Here is a 23476-nt window from a genome sequence, read left to right as displayed (position 1 = left end):
ATTATAGGACCAGTATCAAACAACAAGAAAACATGTTACAGAACAATAAAATATGATAATTATGATTTTTTTATAACAATCCGATGAAAACAAGGGTTGCCATGGTGGTATCAAACAAGAACCGTGCCTCTGGTACATGAATAAATGTGAAAAGAGGAATCATAGGACCGGTATCAAACAACAAGAAAACATGTTACAGAGCAGAAAAATATGATAATTATATTTTTGATCTTAATCAGATAAAAACAAGGGATGGTATCAAACAAGAAAAACATGTTACAGAGCAATAAAATATGATAATTATGATATTTTTTATAACAATCCGATGAAAACAAGGGTTGCCATGGTGGTATCAAACAAGAAACGTGCCTGTGGTACATGAATAAATGTGAAAAGAGGAATCGGAGGACCGGTGTCAAACGACAAGAAAACATGTTACAGAGCAGTAAAATCTGATAATTATTATATTCTTGATCACAACCCAAAAAAACTAGAGGGTGGTATGGTGGTATCAAAAAAGAAACGTGCCTCTGGTACATGAATACATGTTAAAAAAGGAATCATAGGACCGGTATCAAACAATAAGAAAACATGTTACAAAGCAGTAAAATATGATAATTATATTTTTCATTACAATCAGATAAAAACAAGGGATGGTATCAAACAAGAAACGTGCCTCTGGTACATGAATAAATGTGAAAAGAGGAATCACAGGACCGGTATCAAACGACAAGAAAACATGTTACAGAGCAGTAAAATAGGATAATTATTATATGTTTGACCACAATCCGATAAAACAAGGGATGGTTTTAAACAAGAAATGTGCCTCTTGTACATGAATACATGTGAAAAGAGGAACCATAGGACCGATATCAAACAACAAGAAAACATGTTACAGAGCAGTAAAATATGATAATTATTATGTTCTTGATCACAATCCGATAAAACTAAGGGGTGATATGGGGGTATCAAACAAGAAATGTGCCTCTGGTACATGAATAAATGTGAAAAGAGGAATCACAGGACCAGTATCAAACAAGAAAACATGTTAAAGAGCAGTAAAATATGATAATTATTATATTTTTGATCACGATCCGACAAAAACAAGGGATGGTGGTATCAAAGAAGAGAGGTGCCTCTGGTACATGAATAAATGTGAAAAGAGGAATCACAGGACCGGTATCAAACAACAAGAAAACATTTTACAAAGCAGTAAAATATGATAATTAATATATTTTTGATAACAATGTGATAAAAACAAGGGATGGCATGGTGGTATCAAACAAGAAGCGTGCCTCTGGTACATGAATAAATGTGAAAAGAGGAATCATAAGATCGACAAGAAAACAAAATATATTTCTTATCAGACACGATACAGGGAGGAAGATCAAAGTACTGACTTGTGCTTCTTCAGCGACAGCCCCAAATGCTGCTTCATCTGCTTCAGGCCGTGGTAGTCCGTGTAGATGAGGTCAAAGGGCAGCGGGCCGCTCAGAGGGCAGCTTCCTCTACCAGGAGAGACCCCCAAAAACCTGCAGACACGACATCGTTCGCCACGAGATCACAGACCGAAAAGTATCGACTGCGACTTCCCGAGTATGGGTGTGCATCAACGCAGCGCCTGTGATCGCCGACATTTTTGTTGACTTGTTAGCCGCATTACTCAAAATATTTGGGAAGGATTGTCACTCGACTTTCAGGAAACGTCAGAAATAGAAATAAAGAACTAGTGATTAGATTTTGGGGCTGATCCGGACCAATTCTCCGACGTTACCTTTCGCTTATGTTTTTGTGGGTGCATGCTAGCCACCCCACCTCCGCCCACAGAGACAAAGATAGTGGAGACTGACAAGAGTGTTCATTCCTTTTCTTTTCATTACGCTAAAAATAGCTCGAAAAGTGACGGGAACTTTTTGATGAAACTTTGAGGAAATGTCCGAAATGGGTTATAGAGCACGAGATTACATTTTGGGTCTGATCAGATCATTTCTACGAAAGCAACTCACATAAAAATCTCTACAAATTTGTTTGTTACGTTGGTGCTGCAAAATGTTTTGGTTTATTATTATGAATTGCATGTTAACGTTTTATGGTTTTCATGTTATTAACGTGTTATTATTCATTACACACCTTGTCAAAATCTCCTTAGATTTGTTCCATTTGTTTGTGCTGCAAAATGTTTTATGGTCATGTGTAATGAAATGGCAATAACATAAACCCTATAATAGACAAAAAAATTTTGCAGCACAAACAAATGAGACAAGGTAATGAATAATTAAAAAAAAAAAATATATATATATATATATATATATATATATATATATATGCATATATATATATATATATGCATATATATATATATATATATATATATATATATATATAAAACATAACATAATCATAATAGTTAATGACAAAAACTATAAGAGAAACAAACATTTTGCAGCACAAACAAATGGAACACATTAGGGGAGATTTTAACAAGGTGCGGGGGCTGGTTATGAATAATAACACGTTAATAACAAAAACATAATGGAACAAATGGAACACATTAGGGGAGTTTGATAAAGTGGGAGGGGGTGTTAATAACATAATTATAATAGTTAATAACAACTGTATTAGACACAAACATTTTGCGAAACAAACAAATGGAACAAATTTGGGGCGAATTTGACAAGGTGGGGGGGCTAGTTATGAATAATAACACATTAATAAAATAATAGTTAATAACACAGCTATATTGAAAATTAACATTTTGGAGCAAAAACAAATGGAACAAGCTTGGGGAAAGTTTGACAAGGTGAGGGGGCTAGTTATGAACAATAACACATCAATAACATAATCATAATAGATAATAACAAAAACTATAATGGACAAAAACATTGTGAAGCACAAACAAATTGAACAAACTATGTTAGACACAAACATTTTGCAGCACGAACAAATGGAACCAATTTGGGGAGATTTTAGCAAGGTGTGGGGGGGGGGGGGCTGGTTATGAATAATAACACGTCAATAACATAATCATAATAGTTAATAACAAAAACTATTATGGACAAAAACATTGTGCGGCACAAACAAATTGAACAAACTATATCAGACACAAACATTTTGCAGCACGAACAAATGGAACATATATATTAGACACAAACATTTTGCAGCATGAACAAATGGAACATATATATTAGACACAAACATTTTGCAGCATGAACAACTGGAACAAACTATATTAGACACAAACATTTTGCAGCACAAACAAATGGAACAAACTATGTTAGACACAAACATTTTGCAGCACGAACAAATGGAACAAATTTGGGGAGATTTTAGCAAGGTGTGGGGGGGAGGCTGGTTATGAATAATAACAAGTCAATAACATAATCATAGTAGTTAATAACAAAAACTATTATGGACAAAAACATTGTGCGGCACAAACAAATTGAACAAACTATATTAGACACAAACATTTTGCAGCATGAACAAATGGAACAAACTATATTAGACAAACATTTTGCAGCACGAACAAATGGAACATATATATTAGACACAAACATTTTGCAGCATGAACAAATGGAACAAACTATATTAGACACAAACATTTTGCAGCATGAACAACTGGAACAAACTATATTAGACAAACATTTTGCAGCACAAACAAATGGAACACATTTGGGGAGATTTTAGCAAGGTGGGGGGGCTAGTTATGAATAATAACACATTAAAGGCCTACTGAAACCCACTACTACCGACCACGCACGCAGTCTGATAGTTTATATATCAATGATGAAATCTTAACATTGCAACACATGCCAATACGGCCGGGTTAGCTTACTAAAGTGCAATTTTAAATTTTGCGCGAAATATCCTGCTGAAAACGTCTCGGTATGATGACGCCAGCGCGTGACGTCACGGATTGTCGAGGACATTTTGGGACAGCATGGTGGCCAGCTATTAAGTCGTCTGTTTTCATCGCAAAATTCCACAGTATTCTGGACATCTGTGTTGGTGAATCTTTTGCAATTTGTTCAATGAACAATGGAGACAGCAAAGAAGAATGCTGTAGGTGGGAAGCGATTTATTGCGGCTGGTATTGTGCCTTATAATGCACCCCAGCCGTAGAATGCACCCCTTGACTGTTGTGCCGGATAACACAGCCGGTATTTCATTGTTTACATTCCCGAAAGATGACAGTCAAGCTTTACCATTGGCCTGTGGAGAACTGGGACAACAGAGACTCTTACCAGGAGGACTTTGAGTTGGATGCGCAGACGCGGCACCGTGAGTACGCATGCAGCTGCGGCTTCCAAACATTTGATCGCTTGCCCGTACGTGCGTGCCGCTATGTGCATGTCACGTACGTAACTTTGGGGAAATGTATGTGCTGTATGAACTTTGAGGAGGTGAACGGTACTTTGGGCTGTGGGATTGAGTGTGTTGTGCAGGTGTTTGAGTTGTATTGGCGGGTTATATGGACGGGAGGGGGGAGGTGTTTGTTATGCGGGATTAATTTGTGGCATATTAAATATAAGCCTGGTTGTGTTGTGGCTAATAGAGTATATATATGTCTTGTGTTTATTTACTGTTTTAGTCATTCCCAGCTGAATATCAGGTCCCACCCGCCTCTCACAGCATCTTCCCTATCTGAATCGCTCCCACTGCCCTCTAGTCCTTCACTCTCACTTTCCTCATCCACGAATCTTTCATCTTCGCTCAAATTAATGGGGAAATCGTCGCTTTCTCGGTCCGAATCGCTCTCGCTGCTGGTGGCCATGATTGTAAACAATGTGCGGATGTGAGGAGCTCCACAACCTGTGACGTCACGCTACTCGTCTGCTACTTCCGGTACAGGCAAGGCTTTTTTATCAGCGACCAAAAGTTGCGAACTTTATCGTCGATGTTCTCTACTAAATCCTTTCAGCAAAAATAGAGCAATATCGCGAAATGATCAAGTATGACACATAGAATGGACCTGCTATCCCCGTTTAAATAAGAAAATCGCATTTCAGTGGGCCTTTAATAACATCCTTATAATAGTTAATAACACAAGTTTGGGGAGAGTTAGACAAGGTGAGGACTAACTCAACAAGTTCAGATAAACAACACAACACATTTGTCAACTTCTAGCCATTATTAGTGTCCATACAAGATGTGTCACAGTCATTGTACAAAGACAATTAAACAGCCAGTTTCCATCAGACTATACAATATTTGTGTTCCAACAGATCGATGTGTCTACAGTGTGTGTGTGTGTACGGGTGTCAGTGTGCAGGATTGTGCTGTGAAGTGTGTCTCAGGAAGATGACGGCAAGATCGTTGGAGCGCACAAAGAGCGTACAAGTGTGGCGATAGGGGAGCCGCCCAGTTTGTCTACACTTTTAGTTTGGGCTCTCACACACACACACACACACACACACACACTCTTGTATTTCTTACGTTCTTGAGACCTCCGAATAATGCTTAGCTCTTTAGGACCACCCTTTCTAGATATATAAAGATGTGCATTTACAACATTAATAATATATACATACTATGCACATATAAAAAAGCTTGTTGTGAACAATGAGTTGGAATTTCACAAGAAAAAGGTCACTATTTCACAAGAAAAACTTAGAATGTTGGCAGTATTATAATAAAAGTCGTCATTTTACTCAACGCAAGTCAAAATTTGACAAGAAAAATGTAACATTTGTGCAATATTATGATAAAAGTTGGAATTTTACTCAACAGTTGCAGTTTTACAAGAAAAGCTTAACATTTTGGCAATTTTATGAAAAGGGGTCGTAATTTTACTCGCCAAAAGTCACAATTTTTATAAGAAAGCCTTAAAATTTCGGCAATATTATAATAATAATAATGCAAAATTATAACAAAAGTCATTTTACTCAATAAATGTCACTCTTTTAATGAAAAACATGGCAATATTATGACAAAAGTCAGAATTTTACATGACAAATGCCCCCATTTTGCATTAAAAAGTAATAATTTTAAGAGAGAGAATATTCCAATGTTACAGAAACAGAAAGAATGAATAAATAAATAAATGGGTTGTACTTGTATAGCGCTTTTCTACCTTCAAGGTACTCAAAGCGCTTTGACACTACTTCCACATTTACCCATTCACACACACATTCACACACTGATGGAGGGAGCTGCCATGCAAGGCGCTAACCAGCACCCATCAGGAGCAAGGGTGAAGTGTCTTGCTCAGGACACAACGGACATGACGAGGTTGGCACTAGGTGGGGATTGAACCAGGGACCCTCGGGTTGCGCACGGCCACTCTTCCACTGCGCCACGCCGTCCCTATGAGAAATTATTCCCAATTTTATAAGAAAAAAGTTGACACATTGTGAGAAAAAGACTGCTTCTAGTTATTTATTTTATTTACATTTTTTATTTACTTAAAGTTCTCTCTCTCTCTCTCTCTCACTCTCACTCACTCACTCACTCACTCACTCACTCACTCTCACCCTTGTTATGTCATATGTTGGCCAGAGGGGGAGCAGTTTTAAAAGCGACACAAAGTCAATTTGAAAAATCCCTCCTTTTTGGGACCACCCTCATTTTGATAGATTTCACCACCAGGGGTGCAAATGAGACATTCTCTGATGCAATGCTTTTCTGTATTGGGACCATGATTTATGTCATCACTTGTTCACGCCTCCTCATATGGAAGCTACTTTTACTTGTTGGTGTCTCAAGAAGGGTAGTCACACACACACACACACACACACACACACACACACACACACACACACACACACACACACACACACACGCACACACGCACACACACACACACACTTTTGACAGCACACTGTGATGCATTCAAGTGCTATCTGTGCTGGTCGTGATGCCTTCATGGTCTGGCCAGGTTGTGTAAATGTTGCCTCAGTGAGTGCTGCAGTTTGCATCTTCCTCACATGAAGGACTTGACTAACAACCAGCAGGAATGCAGAGTTGTGGTCATGAATTCACCCTAATGTGTCTTTCATCACTTTTGAGTGGAATCTGTCGCCACAGTTCTTTGTCTGCAGGGCACTGCCTCTCCTGAGCCATGACAAGTACTTGTGTACCGGTCCAATGTTGATATTGGGTATCGGTCTGATATTGATTTCAGGTATCCATCCGATCCCATTATAATAAAAAAATAAAAAACAAGTGTCGGATGACATAGGTTTGCATGTCAAAGGTGCAATATAAGCTGTCCCACAGCGCGTTTACTTGTGATATCGTGTCAGATACAAACAGTCCTGCAGCTTGTTTGTGTGTGATATCATGTCCGATACAAGCAGTCCTGCAGTGTTTACTTGTGATGTCATGTGCGATACCAGCAGTCCTGCAGCATGTTTATGTGTGTGATATCATGTCTGATACAAGCAGTCCTGCAGTGTTTACTTCTGTACAATATCATGTACGATACAAGCAGTCCTACAACGCATTGACTTGTGTGCGATGTCATGTGCGATACAAGCAGTCCTACAACGCGTTTACTTGTGTGCGATATCATGTTCAATACAAGCAGTTCTGCAGCGTGTTTACTTGTGTGATATCATGTATGATACAAGAAGCCTTGCAGTGTGTTTCTTGTGTGTGATATCATGTGTGATACAAGCAATCCTGCACAGTGTTGACTTGTGTGTGATACCATGTCCAATAAAAGAAGTCCTGCACCATGTTTACTTGTGTGGGATATCATGTCTGATACAAGCAGTCCTGTAGTGTTTACTTGTGTGTGACATCATTTCTGATACAAGCAATTATGCAGTGTTTACTTGTGTGCAAAATCATGTGCGAGCGATACAAGCAGTCCTACAACGCGTTTACTTGTGTGCGATATCATGTTTGATACAAGCAGTCCTACAACGTGTTTACTTGTGTGTGATATCATGTCCGATACAAGTAGTCATACAACGCGTTTACGTGTGTGCGATATCATGTGCAATACAAGCAGTCCTACAGCGAGTTTACTTGTCTGATATCATGTCCGATACAAGCAGGCCTGCAGCGTGTTTACTTGTGTGATATCATGTGCAATACAAACATTCCTGCAGCGAATTTACTTGTGTGTGATATCATGTCCGATTCAAGCAGTCCTGACAAGTGTTTAGTTATGTGTGATATCATGTCCGATACAAGCATTCCTGCAGCGTGTTTACTTGTGTGTGATATCATGTGCGTTACAAGCAGTCCTGCAACATTTTTACTTTTGTGTGATGTCATGTCCGATACAATCAGTCCTGTAGTGTTTACTTGTGTGCGATAACATGTCCGATACACAGTCCTGCAGTGTTTACTTGTGTGCGATATCATGTGCGATACAAGCAGTCCTACAACGCGTTTACTTGTGTGCGATATCATGTCCGATACAAGCAGTCCTGCAGCGTGTTTACTTGTGTGCAATATAATTTGCGATACAAGCAGTCCTGCAGCGTGTTTACTTGTGTGTGATATCATGTGTGATACAAGCAGTCCTGCAGCGTATTTACTTATGTGTGAAATCATGTACGATACTAGCAGTCCTACAACGCGTTTTCTTGTGTGCGATATCATGTGCGATACAAGCAGTCCTGCAGCGTATTTACTTATGTGTGATACCATGTGGGATACAAGCAGTCCTGCAGCGTGTTTACTTGAGTGGGATATCATGTGGGATACAAGCACTCCTGCAGCGTGTTTACTTGTGTATGATATCATGTGGGATACAAGCAGTCCTGCAGCGTGTTTACTTGTGTGCAATATCATTTGCGATACAAGCAGTCCTGCAGCGTGTTTCCTTGTGTGTGCTATCATGTGGGATACAAGCAGTCCTGCAGCGTATTTACTTGTGTGCGATATCATGTCCAATACAAGCAGTCCTGCATTTTTTACTTGTGTGTGTGATATCATATGCAATACAAGCAGTCCTACAACGTGTTTTCTTCTGTGCAATATCATTTGCGATACAAGCAGTCCTGCAGCGTGGTTCCTTGTGTGTGCTATCATGTGGGATACAAGGAGTCCTGCAGCGTATTTACTTATGTCTGATATCATGTGGGATACAAGCAGTCCTGCAGTGTTTACTTGTGTGCGATATCATGTCCAATACAAGCAGTCCTGCATTTTTTACTTGTGTGTGTGATATCATGTGCAATACAAGCAGTCCTACAACGTGTTTTCTTCTGTGCGATATCACGTGCGGTACAAGCAGTCCTGCAGCGTATTTACTTATGTGTGATATCATGTGGGATACAAGCAGTCCTGCAGCGTGTTTACTTGTGTGCAATATCACTTGCGATACAAGCAGTCCTGCAGCGTGTTTACTTGTGTGTGCTATCATTTCCGATACAAGAAGTCCTGCAGTGTTCAATTGTGTGCAATATCATGTGTGATACAAGCAGTCCTGCAGCGCATTTACTTATGTGTGATACCATGTGGGATACAAGCAGTCCTACAACGCGTTTTCTTGTGTGCGATATCATGTGCGGTACAAGCAGTCCTGCAGCGTATTTACTTATGTGGGATACAAGCAGTCCTGCAGCGTGTTTACTTGTGTGTGATATCATGTGGGATACAAGCAGTCCAACGTGTTTTCTTGTGTGTGATATCATGTGGGATACAAGCAGTCCTGCAGTGTTTACTTGTGTGTGATATCATGTGCAATACAATCAGTCCTACAACGCGTTTTCTTGTGTGCGATATCATGTGCGGTACAAGCAGTCCTGCAGCGTATTTACTTGTGTGCAATATCATGTGCGATACAAGCAGTCCTGCAGCGTATTTACTTATGTGTGATACCATGTGGGATACAAGCAGTCCTGCAGCGTGTTTACTTGTGTGCAATATCACTTGCGATACAAGCAGTCCTGCAGCGTGTTTACTTGTGTGTGCTATCATTTCCGATACAAGAAGTCCTGCAGTGTTCAATTGTGTGCAATATCATGTGTGATACAAGCAGTCCTGCAGCGCATTTACTTATGTGTGATACCATGTGGGATACAAGCAGTCCTACAACGCGTTTTCTTGTGTGCGATATCATGTGCGGTACAAGCAGTCCTGCAGCGTATTTACTTATGTGGGATACAAGCAGTCCTGCAGCGTGTTTACTTGTGTGTGATATCATGTGGCATACAAGCAGTCCAACGTGTTTTCTTGTGTGTGATATCTTGTGGGATACAAGCAGTCCTGCAGTGTTTACTTGTGTGTGATATCATGTGCAATACAATCAGTCCTACAACGCGTTTTCTTGTGTGCGATATCATGTGCGGTACAAGCAGTCCTGCAGCGTATTTACTTGTGTGCAATATCATGTGCGATACAAGCAGTCCTGCAGCGTATTTACTTATGTGTGATACCATGTGGGATACAAGCAGTCCTGCAGCGTGTTTACTTGTGTGCAATATCACTTGCGATACAAGCAGTCCTGCAGCGTGTTTACTTGTGTGTGCTATCATTTCCGATACAAGAAGTCCTGCAGTGTTTAATTGTGTGCAATATCATGTGTGATACAAGCAGTCCTGCAGCGTATTTACTTGTGTGATATCATGTACGATACAAGCAGTCCTACAACGTGTTTTCTTGTGTGTGCTATCATGTCCGATACAAGAAGTCCTGCAGTGTTCAATTGTGTGCAATATCATGTGTGATACAAGCAGTCCTGCAGGGTATTTACTTATGTGTGATACCATGTGGGATACAAGCAGTCTTACAACGCGTTTTCTTGTGTGCGATATCATGTGGGATACAAGCAGTCCTGCAGCGTATTTACTTGTGTGTGATGTCATGTGGGATACAAGCAGTCCTACAACGTGTTTTCTTGTGTGTGATATCATGTGGGATACAAACAGTCCTGCAGTGTTTACTTGTGTGTGATATCATGTCCAATACAAGCAGTCCTGTATTATTTACTTGTGTGTGATATCATGTGCAATACAAGCAGTCCTACAACGCGTTTTCTTGTGTGCGATATCATGTGCGGTACAAGCAGTCCTGCAGCGTATTTACTTATGTGTGGTATCATGTGGGATACAAGCAGTCCTGCAGCGTATTTACTTGTGTGTGATATCATGTGGGATACAAGCAGTCCTGCAGCGTGTTTTCTTGTGCAAAGCTGGACAGCCAGTTAACATGTAAATATCCTTCAATAAGTACACAACTTCTATTTTAGTAAAGTCATGTACAAAAGGTAAACATGCTAGGCTATAGGCTACCAGGAGCTAGCAGCTACGCAGCAGATAAGCACACAATAGCACACAAGCTAGGCATAGGTAATAATCATTGAACAATAAAACAGCACATTTGTCAGTACAAACAAGTATCAAATCATTATAGTTGCGTTCTATCTTGGCTCTTGGCAAAGGCGGTCACACACCCTCCCCTCTCCGTGTCTGCCCTGCTTGCCTCCTTGTCTCGTCCTGTGTCGATTAACTTTCTTGCTGCCTCTTTTTGCACCGCTCTCCAACATCTGAACAATGGAAATGATCAACTGACCTCTCAACAAAATTGACAGGGGAACTTGTCCTGTCGGAGCGGTTGTTGCTGGACACACGTCCGACTCTTGGGAGAAGCTGAGTGCCTACTGCCTGGCGACAATTACAGTCGAGGACGCTGAAGTGATCCACCTATTTGGAATCATGATAACAGGACATCTGCTGATTGGAGTAAGCGTTGCCCTGTATCGACAAATTGGAAGGTGCTAGCAGCCATTCTGAGTAGGTGCCACAAATTATTGGAGGAATTTGAGGACCAGAAATAGACCATTTTGAATTGTTTTCGCTCAAGCACAACCATTCTAATCTTGATTGTTTTCCCTGGCTGCGACTTGGCTAGGTTGTTCCTTCGAGACTCCCTTGGAGGACAGTGCAGCGAAGTCGAAACAAACTAATTCCTGTCAACCACACCTGGAAAGATAAACTCTGTTCCTTTGCCATCGCTTGCAGAACGACTACAGACTTAACACACAAACTATGGACCATGGCCACATATGCACGCATACCCCCACCCAACGTCTTTCCCACCCCTTGACCCCCACGTGGTATGAAGGACAACGAAGCAGCGCCCCTTAGTGGCTGGCACATTCAGACCTCCCCTCTTGTTGCAAGTCCTGTGGTTTCTGTGTCATATATTAGTCGCACTTGACTATAAGCCGCAGATATATATGTTGTGAAAGGAGTTATTTACACATAAATATTTTGTAAATGTTTATTTACATACTTTTTTACAGACCTACTCAGTGGTCTAGTGGTTAGATTGTCCACCCTGAGATCGGTAGGTTGTGAGTTCAAACCCCGGCCGAGTCATACAAAAGACTATAAAAATGGGACCCTTTACCTCCCTGCTTGGCACTCAGCATCAAGGGTTGGAATTGGGAGTTAAATCACCAAAAATGATTCCCGGGCGCGACCATCACTGCTGCTCACTGCTCCCCTCACCTCCCAGGGGGTGATCAAGGGTGATGGGTCAAATGCAGAGAATAATTTTGCCACACCTAGTGTGTGTGTGTGTGACAATCGTTGGTACTTTAACTTTAACTTAATTCTTTCCAAATGGTGTCTGTAAGACGGCAGTAAAATGGCTGATCAAACAAAACACAAGTCATCGTCATGGACCCGCTAGCTGTGGAAGCTAGCTCTTCAATCAGCTAAATAGACTCAATAACTCCACGGTGACTTTTTGGTGAATTTACTGAGGAAATTGAGAAACTGGAACAATACAAAAATAATGCCATTGTAAGTTAATAATACTAACACAGACACGTGTAAACGTGTTAGGGTAATAGCTTATGCTAACGACGTTAGCTTGATTACATTAGGATAGCACATACAAATATGAATGAAAACACTCTTACAGACACCACACACGGGATGGTTTAATATGCAAGAATAGTTTTAGTTATATTGTAAAACTTACAAACGTTGCTTGGAGTGATGAATGAAGAATCCATACGAGTAAAACCGCTATGGACAGTTACAAGACTGGTTGAAAGCACTAAATGGAATGGCAACACCTGGAATGAGCAAACTCATCCAAAAGATGAGTTTGCCCAAACTAACACACATTTTCAGTTTGCTTGTTTAGTTTTTTTAACTATTTTTTATATAATCGTCGGCGAAGAAAAATGCATAAATCAGCCGCACCATTTTTTAAGCCGGAAAGATTAAAATGTAAGAAAAAAAGTGTCGGCTTATAGTCCGGAATTTACCGTTTTGTTTTTCCATTTACAGTAAACACATCGTTAAAAACAGCCGCAGCTCAGTTGCTAGAATAAATAATAGAAAAAAAAATAACAGTGGTAACATTTTCCCATTTACAGTATCACTATATTAGTTGCATATATATATACGTTGTGAAATGTGTTGTTTACACAAAAATATTATATGAATGTTTATTTACATACCTTATTTGTTAACAAACAGTGTTTTTAACATGGCAGTAAAACGGCTGATCAAACAAAACAGAAGTCATTATCATGGACTCACTAGCTGCGGAAGCTAGCTCTCCAATCAGCTGAACAGACTCGATAACTCCACGGTGACATTTTGGTGAATTTACTGAGGAATTTATGAAACTGAAACAATACAAAAAGAATGCCGTTGTAAGTTAACAATACTAACAAAAATACACATGTTAGCTATTGCTAACGACGTTACGATAGCATGTACAAATATGCATGAAAACACTCCTACATACATTACACATGGGAGGGTTTAGTAAGTAAGAATTGTTTTAGTTATATTGTAAAACTTACAAACGTTGCTTGGAGTGATGAATGAAGAATCCATACAAGTAGAACCGCTATGGACAGTTAAAAGACTGGTTGGAAGCACTAAATGGAATGGCAGCACCTGGAATGAGCAAACTCGTCCAAAAGATGGCGCCATAGCACAAACAATAACACACATTTTCAGTTTGCTTATTTAGTTTTTTCAACTGTTTTTATTATGGCCGTCGGCGAAGAAAAATGCAAAAATTAGCTGCACCATTTTGAAAACCGCAAAGTTCAAAGCGTAGGAAAAAAGTAGCAGCTTATAGTCCGGAATTTACCGTACTGTTTTTCCATTTACAGTAAACCCATCTTTAAAAACAGCCGCAGCTCAGTTGCTAGAATAAATAATAGAAAAACATAACAGTGGTAGCATTTTCCCATTTACAGTATCACTACATTAGCCGCAGATATATATGTTGTGAAATGTGTTATTTACACAAAAATATTATGCCAATGTTTATTTACATACCTTAATTGTTTACAAACGGTGTTTGTAACATGGCAGTAAAACGGCTGATCAAACAAAACAGAAGTCATTGTCATGGACTCACTAGCTGCGGAAGCTAGCTCTCCAATCAGCTAAACAGACTCAATAACTCCACGGTGACATTTTGGTGAATTTACTGACAAAAAGAATGCCGTTGTAAGTAAACAATACTAACAAAGACACATGCTAGCTATTGCTAACAACGTTAGCTTGATTACATTACGATAGCACATACAAATATGCATGAAAACACTCCTACAGACATCACACATGGGACGGTTTAGTAAGTAAGAATTGTTTTAGTTATATTGTAAAACTTACAAACGTTGCTTGGAGTGATGAATGAAGAATCCGTACGAGTAGAACCGTAGACTGGTTGAAAGCACTAAATTGAATGCGCAAACTCTTCCAAAAGGTGGCGCCATAGCACAAACAATAACACACATTTTCAGTTCACTATTTAGTTTTTTCAACTATTTTTATTATGACCGGCGGCGAAGATAAATGCATAAATTAGCTGCACCATTTTGTAAGCCGCAACGTGCAAAGTGTAGGAAAAAAGTAGCGGCTCATAGTCTGGAATTTACCGTACTGTTTTTCCATTTACAGTAAACCCATCGTTAAAAACAACCGCAGCTCAGTTGCTACAATTTTACTGTAAAAAAAAATAATAACAGTGGTACCATGTTCCCATTTACAGTAACACACTGTGAAAACGACGACCGTATATTTCTCGGTATGAAACCGGACGCTCAGTTGCCAAGACTCTCCCGTAAAAATAAACAGTGGTATCAGTTTTTCCACTTCAAATAAAACACTGTAAAAATGGCCGTCGATTTTACAGTAACAAAACTGCCATCTTAGTTGCCAGTATTTTACAGTAAAAACAAACAAACAGTGGTACCATTTTTTCCCATTGACAGTAACACCCTGTAAAAAAAAAAACAATGTATTTTAGTACCGTGACAAACTGTCAGCTTAGTCACCAGAACTGCATTTACAGTAAAACCATGTATAAAAAAAAAAAGAAAAAGGACATTTCACAGTTGGCAGTTTTTTTGTTTTTTTTACCATAACAGCTTTTTTTATTAGCCAAAAATAGCCTTTGAATGGCTGCCGACCGCAGTGACCACAATAGGTGTAATAATTAATATGTCAGCTGTCAGTGGATTTCCGTGCCTATCCATTCACGTAACACCATTTTGCCGCGATGGCTCCGTAGATCACCTTTTTGCCGCACTAAAGTAGACATTAGAGCCTCCATTTGAACCGTCGACGACAGTATTTAAACCACGCAGCGTGCCTAATGCTGAGGGGCGTCAGCGCAGAGGCCCGTGTAGTATTACGGCGACTCGGAGTGAAGTGTTACGTGACATTGCTCCTGAGAGATCCGCAGATCCGCTCGCAGCTTTAATTGGAAATATGCAAATCCGCAGGAAGTAATACTAAAAGGGATTAAAAGTGCATTAAATAGTTTGGAGACGGCGGTAGACGCGCACTTTGCTCCCGGGAGAATCCCATTGCTCCTTTCGTCCCCGTTTTCCCCAACTCTGCCAGCGTAAACCTCACATAGGGCTTTTTAGCTCGGTAGTTAGCACGCTCGCAGTAAAAAAGAAAAAACAACGCTACACTAGCAACAAGTGCTAGGTTGTTACGGATGTGATCTAGTTCTCGCCGTTCTGTTCGATACCGTGATCGGGAAGTCATAGCACCAAATTCCGGGGGCCCCAAACACAAGACTCAGAAAGGGTCCCCCCCTTTAGGACCATAAACCCAGAGTGGCCGCCCCTCACGCAAACACTTGGTATGTATACATGTAATAACAACAAATCGTCTGTTACAGACTAATGTTAATGAAGTTATTTTTTGCAATTTTAATCCACTGTATATTTCTTTTCTGTGTTAAGAATACAAAGTCATGCAGAGGTGTACTTATAAAAATTTCATAGACAAATAAATGGATGTCGCGATATCAATTCAAGTGTAACCCACGTCACACACCACACTTGTTTGAAGAAGACGTGTCAGCTGATTTAAAGCGCTTTCTGGATTAGCTGCCGCTACTCCAATTAGCGCAGGTGCAAGCAATCAGCTATTTTTGGCCAAAGCAAAACAAAGAAAACAAACTGAAGTTGTCTTTATTTTTAAGTTATTAAACCATATATTTAGGTAATTATACCATGATTTTACCCCTGCTCTAGACTTTAGAGAGTCAGGATCTCAGGGGTATCCGATGAACAGAAAAGATCATAGTCCTACTTTCTGCCAGCACCAAGGTCAGCAGTAGGTCGATTGTTTATTGACCTTGTGACCCTCCCTTTATACGGAACTCGTTAACAGCCCAAAGGCCAAGGGTCAAAGGCTGAGACGTGTATGAGTCAATTATGGAATAAAGGAGTCGACGAAGCTAAGAAGGGGGGCAGACTGGGGTGATAAAGATGGGTGTTTGGCGGAAATATATAGTTTGGACTGGACTTGTTGTGATTAGGTTTTTATCGATACCATACCCTTATCAATATCGGTATTTATCGGTACTCTTACTCGTATGTAATTTCCAGTTTGTAGTCAAGGGACAGAAGGAACTGAAACACATTCAAGCAATGGAGACCTGACATTGGATGCTATCTTGCTTCAAAGCAACTTTATGGATTATTATATTACCTCAATTGTTCCTTTTTTTGAGTGGATTTGTATTGGCCTGTGGTTTAATGGATCGCAAAGACGATGGTTGATAAAACGCGGTCAAGACTTGTGGTGAGTAAAGTGTGTTCACTTCAAACTGACACAGCGTGCTTGAATTTGAGTAACTTTTAAGAACGAAATATTGTCGTGTTACAAACTTTTGTTTGGTGTTGCTTCCTTAGTTGTCATTATTCCAAGCTGATTTAAATGTGTAGCAGCCGCAGCTTCACGGACCTAATTAGGAGAAAAAAAATACAGGTACTCCGTGTACATCCCTTGTTGTGATATCTGCTTGATCAATAAAGTAGTCCTTGTTCAACAATCATCGCCCGCATCATCCTTGATCCTTCACACACAACCACGCCACCCTTCGGCTGAAGATAAAGTGACAAGGCCAGGAGACGACACTGACTGATTACTCCAAAAATACTTCTTAAAAAATTGTAATACCATGCTTAGAATATAAATTAGTGGAGACTCATTTAATTAGACTTGGACTTCCTTTATTGTCATTCAAATTTGAACTTTACAGTTTTGTGCATTTTGTTGCATTAACTCGTGGTAGTCCAGGATGAAAGAGCAATAAGGTGCAGAGTGTGTGCATTTACAAAATAAGGTGCAGATATAAATAAATAGATTACTGTACAGATAAATATATTGCACTTTTGCATATGCATCCACGTAGGGCTGCGCGATATATCGATATACTCGATATATCGCGGATTTGTCTCTGTGCGATATTGAAAATGACTATATCTCAAATCAAGGGAGAGCATCATTCAGTCACTATGCAACAAGTAGCTGGAATAAACTTCCTGAAGATGTCAGACTTTCCCCAACTCTGACTACTTTTAAAACTAGACTGAAAACGTTTATGTTCACCTTAGCTTTCAGCTAAATCTTTTAATCTTTTTAACGTCCGCACTGTTTTTATTTTTATTGTCTGCATTTTAATTTTGCTTTTATTTTCTTTCATTTCACTTGTCTGTGAAGCACTTTGAGTCTGCCTTGTGTATGAAAAGTGCTATACAAATAAAGTTGCCTTGCCTTGCCTATATCGTGATATTCGAGTATACGTTCTCACGCAGTTGCTTTTAGCTGCGGGGCATTAAACTGCATGCGTTTCTCACTCTTTCCTGTATCTCCTTCTCACGGAGACTTAAAACAAGCGCACCTTCTTACATAAGTCACATACTGTCACGTGTGCAACGTCACACGCTCCCGCGGAGCAGAGGTAGCGACATGGTAACGTTAGCTGTTAGCATCACAGCTAACGGCGTGGTTTGAATGTGTACGAGAGAATACGAGAATACGAATACGAGAGAACGAATGTGCAAATCTGGTAACAAATGGAGGAATAATTAATTCCCAAGAAAAACAGCGCAGGTTCCATCATCTGGCGGTGGTTTGGCTTCAAGCGGGACTCCGTTCGGTGCCACACCAACTAAATGCCGAAGCAACTAATTCCACATCAACACCGTAGGACATACACTATTTGATATGCAGCTCATTTTTATGTGACACATATTGAAATATCTTGTGTGACATCATGTTTTAAACTATTGTAGTGGCGTTCTGTACAAAAAGTCTACTTTAATTTAGTGTTGTTTTGATAAGTCATCTTAGTGACGCCATGCACATAAGTGCACTAATAACTTGTTTTAAAATGTCTCTGACAATCTTGCACTTTCCTGTTTTGGAAATGACATGAATGTTTGTGCCACTGCTTAATAACTGTTTAATAAATACAGTTTTGGTAAATTGACTTAGTTGTGATTTCCCTCTCTGCGTGAACGTTTAAAATGAGCATATATTAATGCAGTATGAACAAGAATGTTTTAATGTAGATGCATAGAATCATCATACTGCTGTGATTATATGCATCAGGTGTTCATTCAAGGCTAAGGCAAAATATCGAGATATATATCGTGTATCGCGATATGGCTTAAAAATATCGAGATATTAAAAAAAGGCCATATCGCCCAGCCCTATATCCGCGTTTACGAATGTATGTTATATTGTCTTTATAATCCAGCGAGTTATTCCGTTTTTTGGGGTAATTGAAGGGATTATTATGATGCTATTTTGGAGTGACTATGCTGCAAGTAAACTGAGAAATTTTCACAATTGACTGAGTTATTTGACAAAAAAGCTCCATTACTACCACGAGCCTCTGCAGCCGCAGCCGGCAGTTAATGGGCCTAGTCAGGTACTCACATAATGATAATTGACGTCGAAAAGCTGTAGGCAAATTGCAAAGCAGCACGGAGATACTCCTGGCAAAAAACACAGAACCGATAGTATCGTTTGTCCAGAATCTTCGCGCACCTAATTAGGAAAAAAAAATACCGGTAATCAGTGTTCATCCCTAGTTGTGACGCTTGCTTGTTCAATAAAGTAGTCTTTGTTCAGCAATCATCACCGGCATCATCCTTGATCCTTCACACACAACCACGCCACCCTTCAGCTCGAGATAAGGTGATGAGGCCAGGAGACGACACTGACTGATTACCCCATAAATTCTTCTTAAAAAAATTGTATACCATGCTTGGAATAGAAAGTAGTGGAGACTCTTATAATAAGCCTAATCGGGTACTCACATAAGGATAATCGACGTCGAAAAGCCGTAGGCAAATTGCAAAGCAAAAATCGCAGTACCGATATTATCATTTGTCCAGAATCTTGACGGACCTAATTAGGAAACAAAATACCGGTACTCGGTATACATCCCTAGTTGTGATGCTTGCTTGTTCAATAAAGTAGTCCTTGTTTAACAATCATGACCGGCATCCATCCCACAGATATACAGACAACCATTCACACACTAGGGCTAATTTAGTGTTGCCAATCAACCTATCCCCTGTGCATGTCTTTGGTGGTGGGAGGACGCCTTAGTACCCGGAGGGAACATGCAAACTCCACACAGAAAGATCCCGAGCCCGGGATTGAGCTCAGGACTACTCAGGACCTTTGTATTGTGAGGCACATGCACTAACCCCTATACCAACATACTGCCCTGTCCAGAATCTTAACGGACCTCATTAGGAACCAGTACCAAGAAGCCTTTGACCGGGTATGGCATGCTGCACTGTGGGCAACTATGAAGAAATATAACATCAGTCCTAACCTTGTCAGAGTCATTCAACATCTGTACAATAAAGCTACTAGCACAGTTAACAACGGAGCTATCGCAGACTGGTTCAGGACAACAATTAGAGTGTGCCAAGGATGCCTTCTCTCTCCCATTCTCTTCAACATCTTTCTGGAGCGTATCATGACGGATGCCCTGGCAGATCATGAAGGAAGTGTCAGCATTGGAGGCAGACCAATCACCAACCTCTGTTTTGCAGATGATATCGATGGACTAGCTGGAGAAGAAAGAGAACTTGCCAGTCTAGTTGAAAGGCTTGATACCACCTGCTGAGCCTATGGAATGGAAATCCATGCTGAAAAATACTAAATGATGACCAACAACAACAATGGCATCCGTTCAGATATCAAAGTCTATGGACAGGCACTGGACACGGTGTCGAGCTTCAAGTACCTCGGAGCAATCATGTCCGATGAAGGATCCAAACGGGAAGTCTTTGCCAGAAGTGTTCAAATAACTGTTGCCCTGGCAAAACTCAAGCCCATATGGAAAGACACAAAGCATGGAGATGAGATGCTACAGAAGACTCATGGGTATATCCTAAACCCAACATGTCACAAACGAAAAAGTCCGGCAAAAGATCAGCCGAGCCATCGGCCCACATGATGACCTGCTCACCACAGACATAAAGCGGAAACTGAGGTGGTACGGACACATCACCAGATCCTCAGGCCTTGCAAAAACATCCTGCAAGGCACCATGCAAGGTGGCAGGAGACGAGGGAGACAAAAGAAAGAATGGGAAGATAACATCAGAGAATGGACTCACTTGAAACTCACTGAGGCAATGAGGGCTGCTGAGGACAGAGAGGGATGGAGAGAGCTGGCCAACAGATGGTCTGTGGTGCCCCAACAACCCTCTGGGGTTATGGGATAGGGACAGGTACCAAAAAATACCGGTACTGGGTATACATCCCTAGTTGTGATGCTTGCTTGTTCAATAAAGTAGTCCTTGTTCAACAATCATCACCGGCATACTCCTTGATCCGTCACACACAACTACGCCAACCTTCAGCTCGAGAAAAGGTGGCAAGGCCAATACATGACACTGACTGATTACCCATAAATTCTTCTTAAAAATGGTAATATCATGCTTGGAATAGAAAGTAGTGGGGACTCTTTTAATGAGCCTAGTCAGATACTCAAATAATGATAATTGATGTTGAAAAGCTGGAGGCAAATTGTAAAGCAGCACGCAGATGCTGCTTGCAAAAACCACAGGACCGATAGTATCGTTTGTCCAGAATCTTCACGCACCTAATTAGGAACCGGTACCAAAAAATACCGGTACTCGGTATACATCCCTAGTTGTGATGCTTGCTCGTTCAGTAAAGTAGTCCTTGTTCAACAATCATCATCTGCATCATCCTTGATCCTTCACACACAACCACGCCAACCTTCAGCTCGAGAGAAGGTGGCAAGGCCAGTACATGACATTGACTAATTACACCATAAATTCTTCTTAAAAAATTGTAATACCATGCTTGGAATAGAAAGTAGTTTTGACTGTTTTAATGGGCCTAGTCAGGTACTCACATAATGATAATTGACGTCGAAAAGCCGTAAGGAAATTGCAAAGCAGCACGCACATGCTGCTTGCAAAAACCACAGGACAGCAAAGTAGGAAATAGAACAGATTAGGACATTCTGTGCAAAAAGAAAGTCTCACTGGACGCATTTAAAGACATCAAGAGTGTCTCCGAATGACAACATTTGCATGTTTGTTTCCTCGCTCCAGTCACCAGCTGTCACGCCACTGCCGAGACCGGGCGCCACAGTCGGTGCCACGATGTCATCACCACTCTGCCAATCAGCAGCCCACTTCCTTTTCTTGTTCATTCATCACTGCTGCTGCGGTGTTATTAATGACACATCCTTCTTCCTGCATGATTAAATGTCATTTCTTCAGAAACTACACTGCAATAAAACAGTATTTTATCTGCCGTTAATATCCTAATGAAAGGAACATTTCGATTTGAATATATGAGGTGGGTGTCAGATGATGAATTAAAAATAGATCATGCGTAGTTTACACAAATCAACAATATGATCGCTCGCCAGAGTGTGCACCGTGGACCTGCACTCTGGGTCAGAGTCTGGCTTAAGCAATTTGTTCGACAAAAGACCCAGCTGACATTTTATGACCTTTTTTTTTTTCGTTTGGGGGGTACGTTTTGCACAAGGAAAAGCATGTCAAATGTGAACGAATGACAGGTCCCTTTACAGCGCAACCAGGAAGTATTCACAGCGCTTCACGTATTCTACTTGGTTATATCACAGCCTTATTCCAAAATGGAATACATTCATTTTGTGTCCTCAAAATTCGATACACAATAATGACAACGTGAAAAGTTTTTTTTGTTTTTTTTTTCAAAATTATTCAAACTAAAAAAAAAAAGATTGATATGCCAAAAATGCAGGGCTATAAGCTGTTACTTTTTTCCCCATGCACTTTGAATCCTGCGGCTTATAAAACGGTGCTACAAATTTATGATATTTTTTCGCTGTCAACCATTAAGAAAAAAATTTATTAAAAAATTGAAAAAAATAAAAATATGCTGGGAAGGTGTTCTATTGTCTGTGCTATGGTGCCATCTTTTGGACCAGTTTGCTAACTGAAGGTGCTGCAGTGTCCTATTTACTGTTACTGCTTTTTTTTTTTTTTTTTGCCGTCAAAGCGTATCTTTTGTAAGTTTTACAATATAACACAACAACAATTCTGACTTACTAAACCGTCCCATGTGTGATGTCTGTAGAAGTGTTTTCATGCATATTTGTACGTGCTATCGTAATTTAATCAAGCTAGCAACGTTAGTAATAGCTAACATGCTAACAGATTTACGAGTACCTGTGTTAGTACGATTAACTTACAGCGGCATTCTTTTTGTATTGTTCCAGTTTCACAAATTCCTCAGTAAATTCACCAAAACGTCACCGTGGAGTTATTGAGTCTGTTAAGCTGATTGGAGAACTAGCTTCTGCAGCTAGTGGGTCTGTGACGATGACTTCTGTTTTGTTTGATCCGCCATTTTACTGCCGTGTTAAAGACTCCATTTGAAAATAATTAAGGTACGTAAATATACATTTACAGAGTCTTTCTTTGTAAATAACTCAGTTCACAACATACATAACTGTGACGTATAGTCCAGTGCACCTAATATATGGAAACGTATTTTTTCCCTAACATTTATTGGGTAGTGCTTATATGGTGGAGAGAGGAGAACCTTCCAGAAGGACAACCATCTCTGCAGCAACCCACCAATCAGGCCTGTATGGTAATGCTGCCAGACGGAAGCCATTTCTTCGTAAAAAGTTTGCCAAATTGCACCTGAAAGACTCTCAGACCATGACAAACTAAATTATCTGGTTTCTCACGTTTGGAGGAAACCAGGCACCACTCATCACCAGGCCAA

The 23476-nt window shown here is 40.2% G+C and overlaps 1 protein-coding gene across 1 annotated transcript in view; it reads right to left on the bottom strand.

Moving 5' to 3' along the window:
- The window catches only part of LOC133620255 (alpha-1,6-mannosylglycoprotein 6-beta-N-acetylglucosaminyltransferase B-like), a 357389-nt gene that overhangs the window by 53722 nt on the left and 280191 nt on the right, over positions 1 to 23476 (bottom strand). The window contains exon 10 of the mRNA XM_072915959.1: positions 1401 to 1532. Within this exon, the coding sequence (XP_072772060.1) occupies positions 1401 to 1532 (132 nt within the window). The remainder of the gene's footprint in view (positions 1 to 1400; positions 1533 to 23476) is intronic.

Source organism: Nerophis lumbriciformis, linkage group LG24 (genome assembly GCF_033978685.3).
Source record: "Nerophis lumbriciformis linkage group LG24, RoL_Nlum_v2.1, whole genome shotgun sequence".
Lineage (NCBI taxonomy): Eukaryota > Metazoa > Chordata > Actinopteri > Syngnathiformes > Syngnathidae > Nerophis > Nerophis lumbriciformis.
This window is presented reverse-complemented; position numbering and strand designations above follow the sequence as displayed.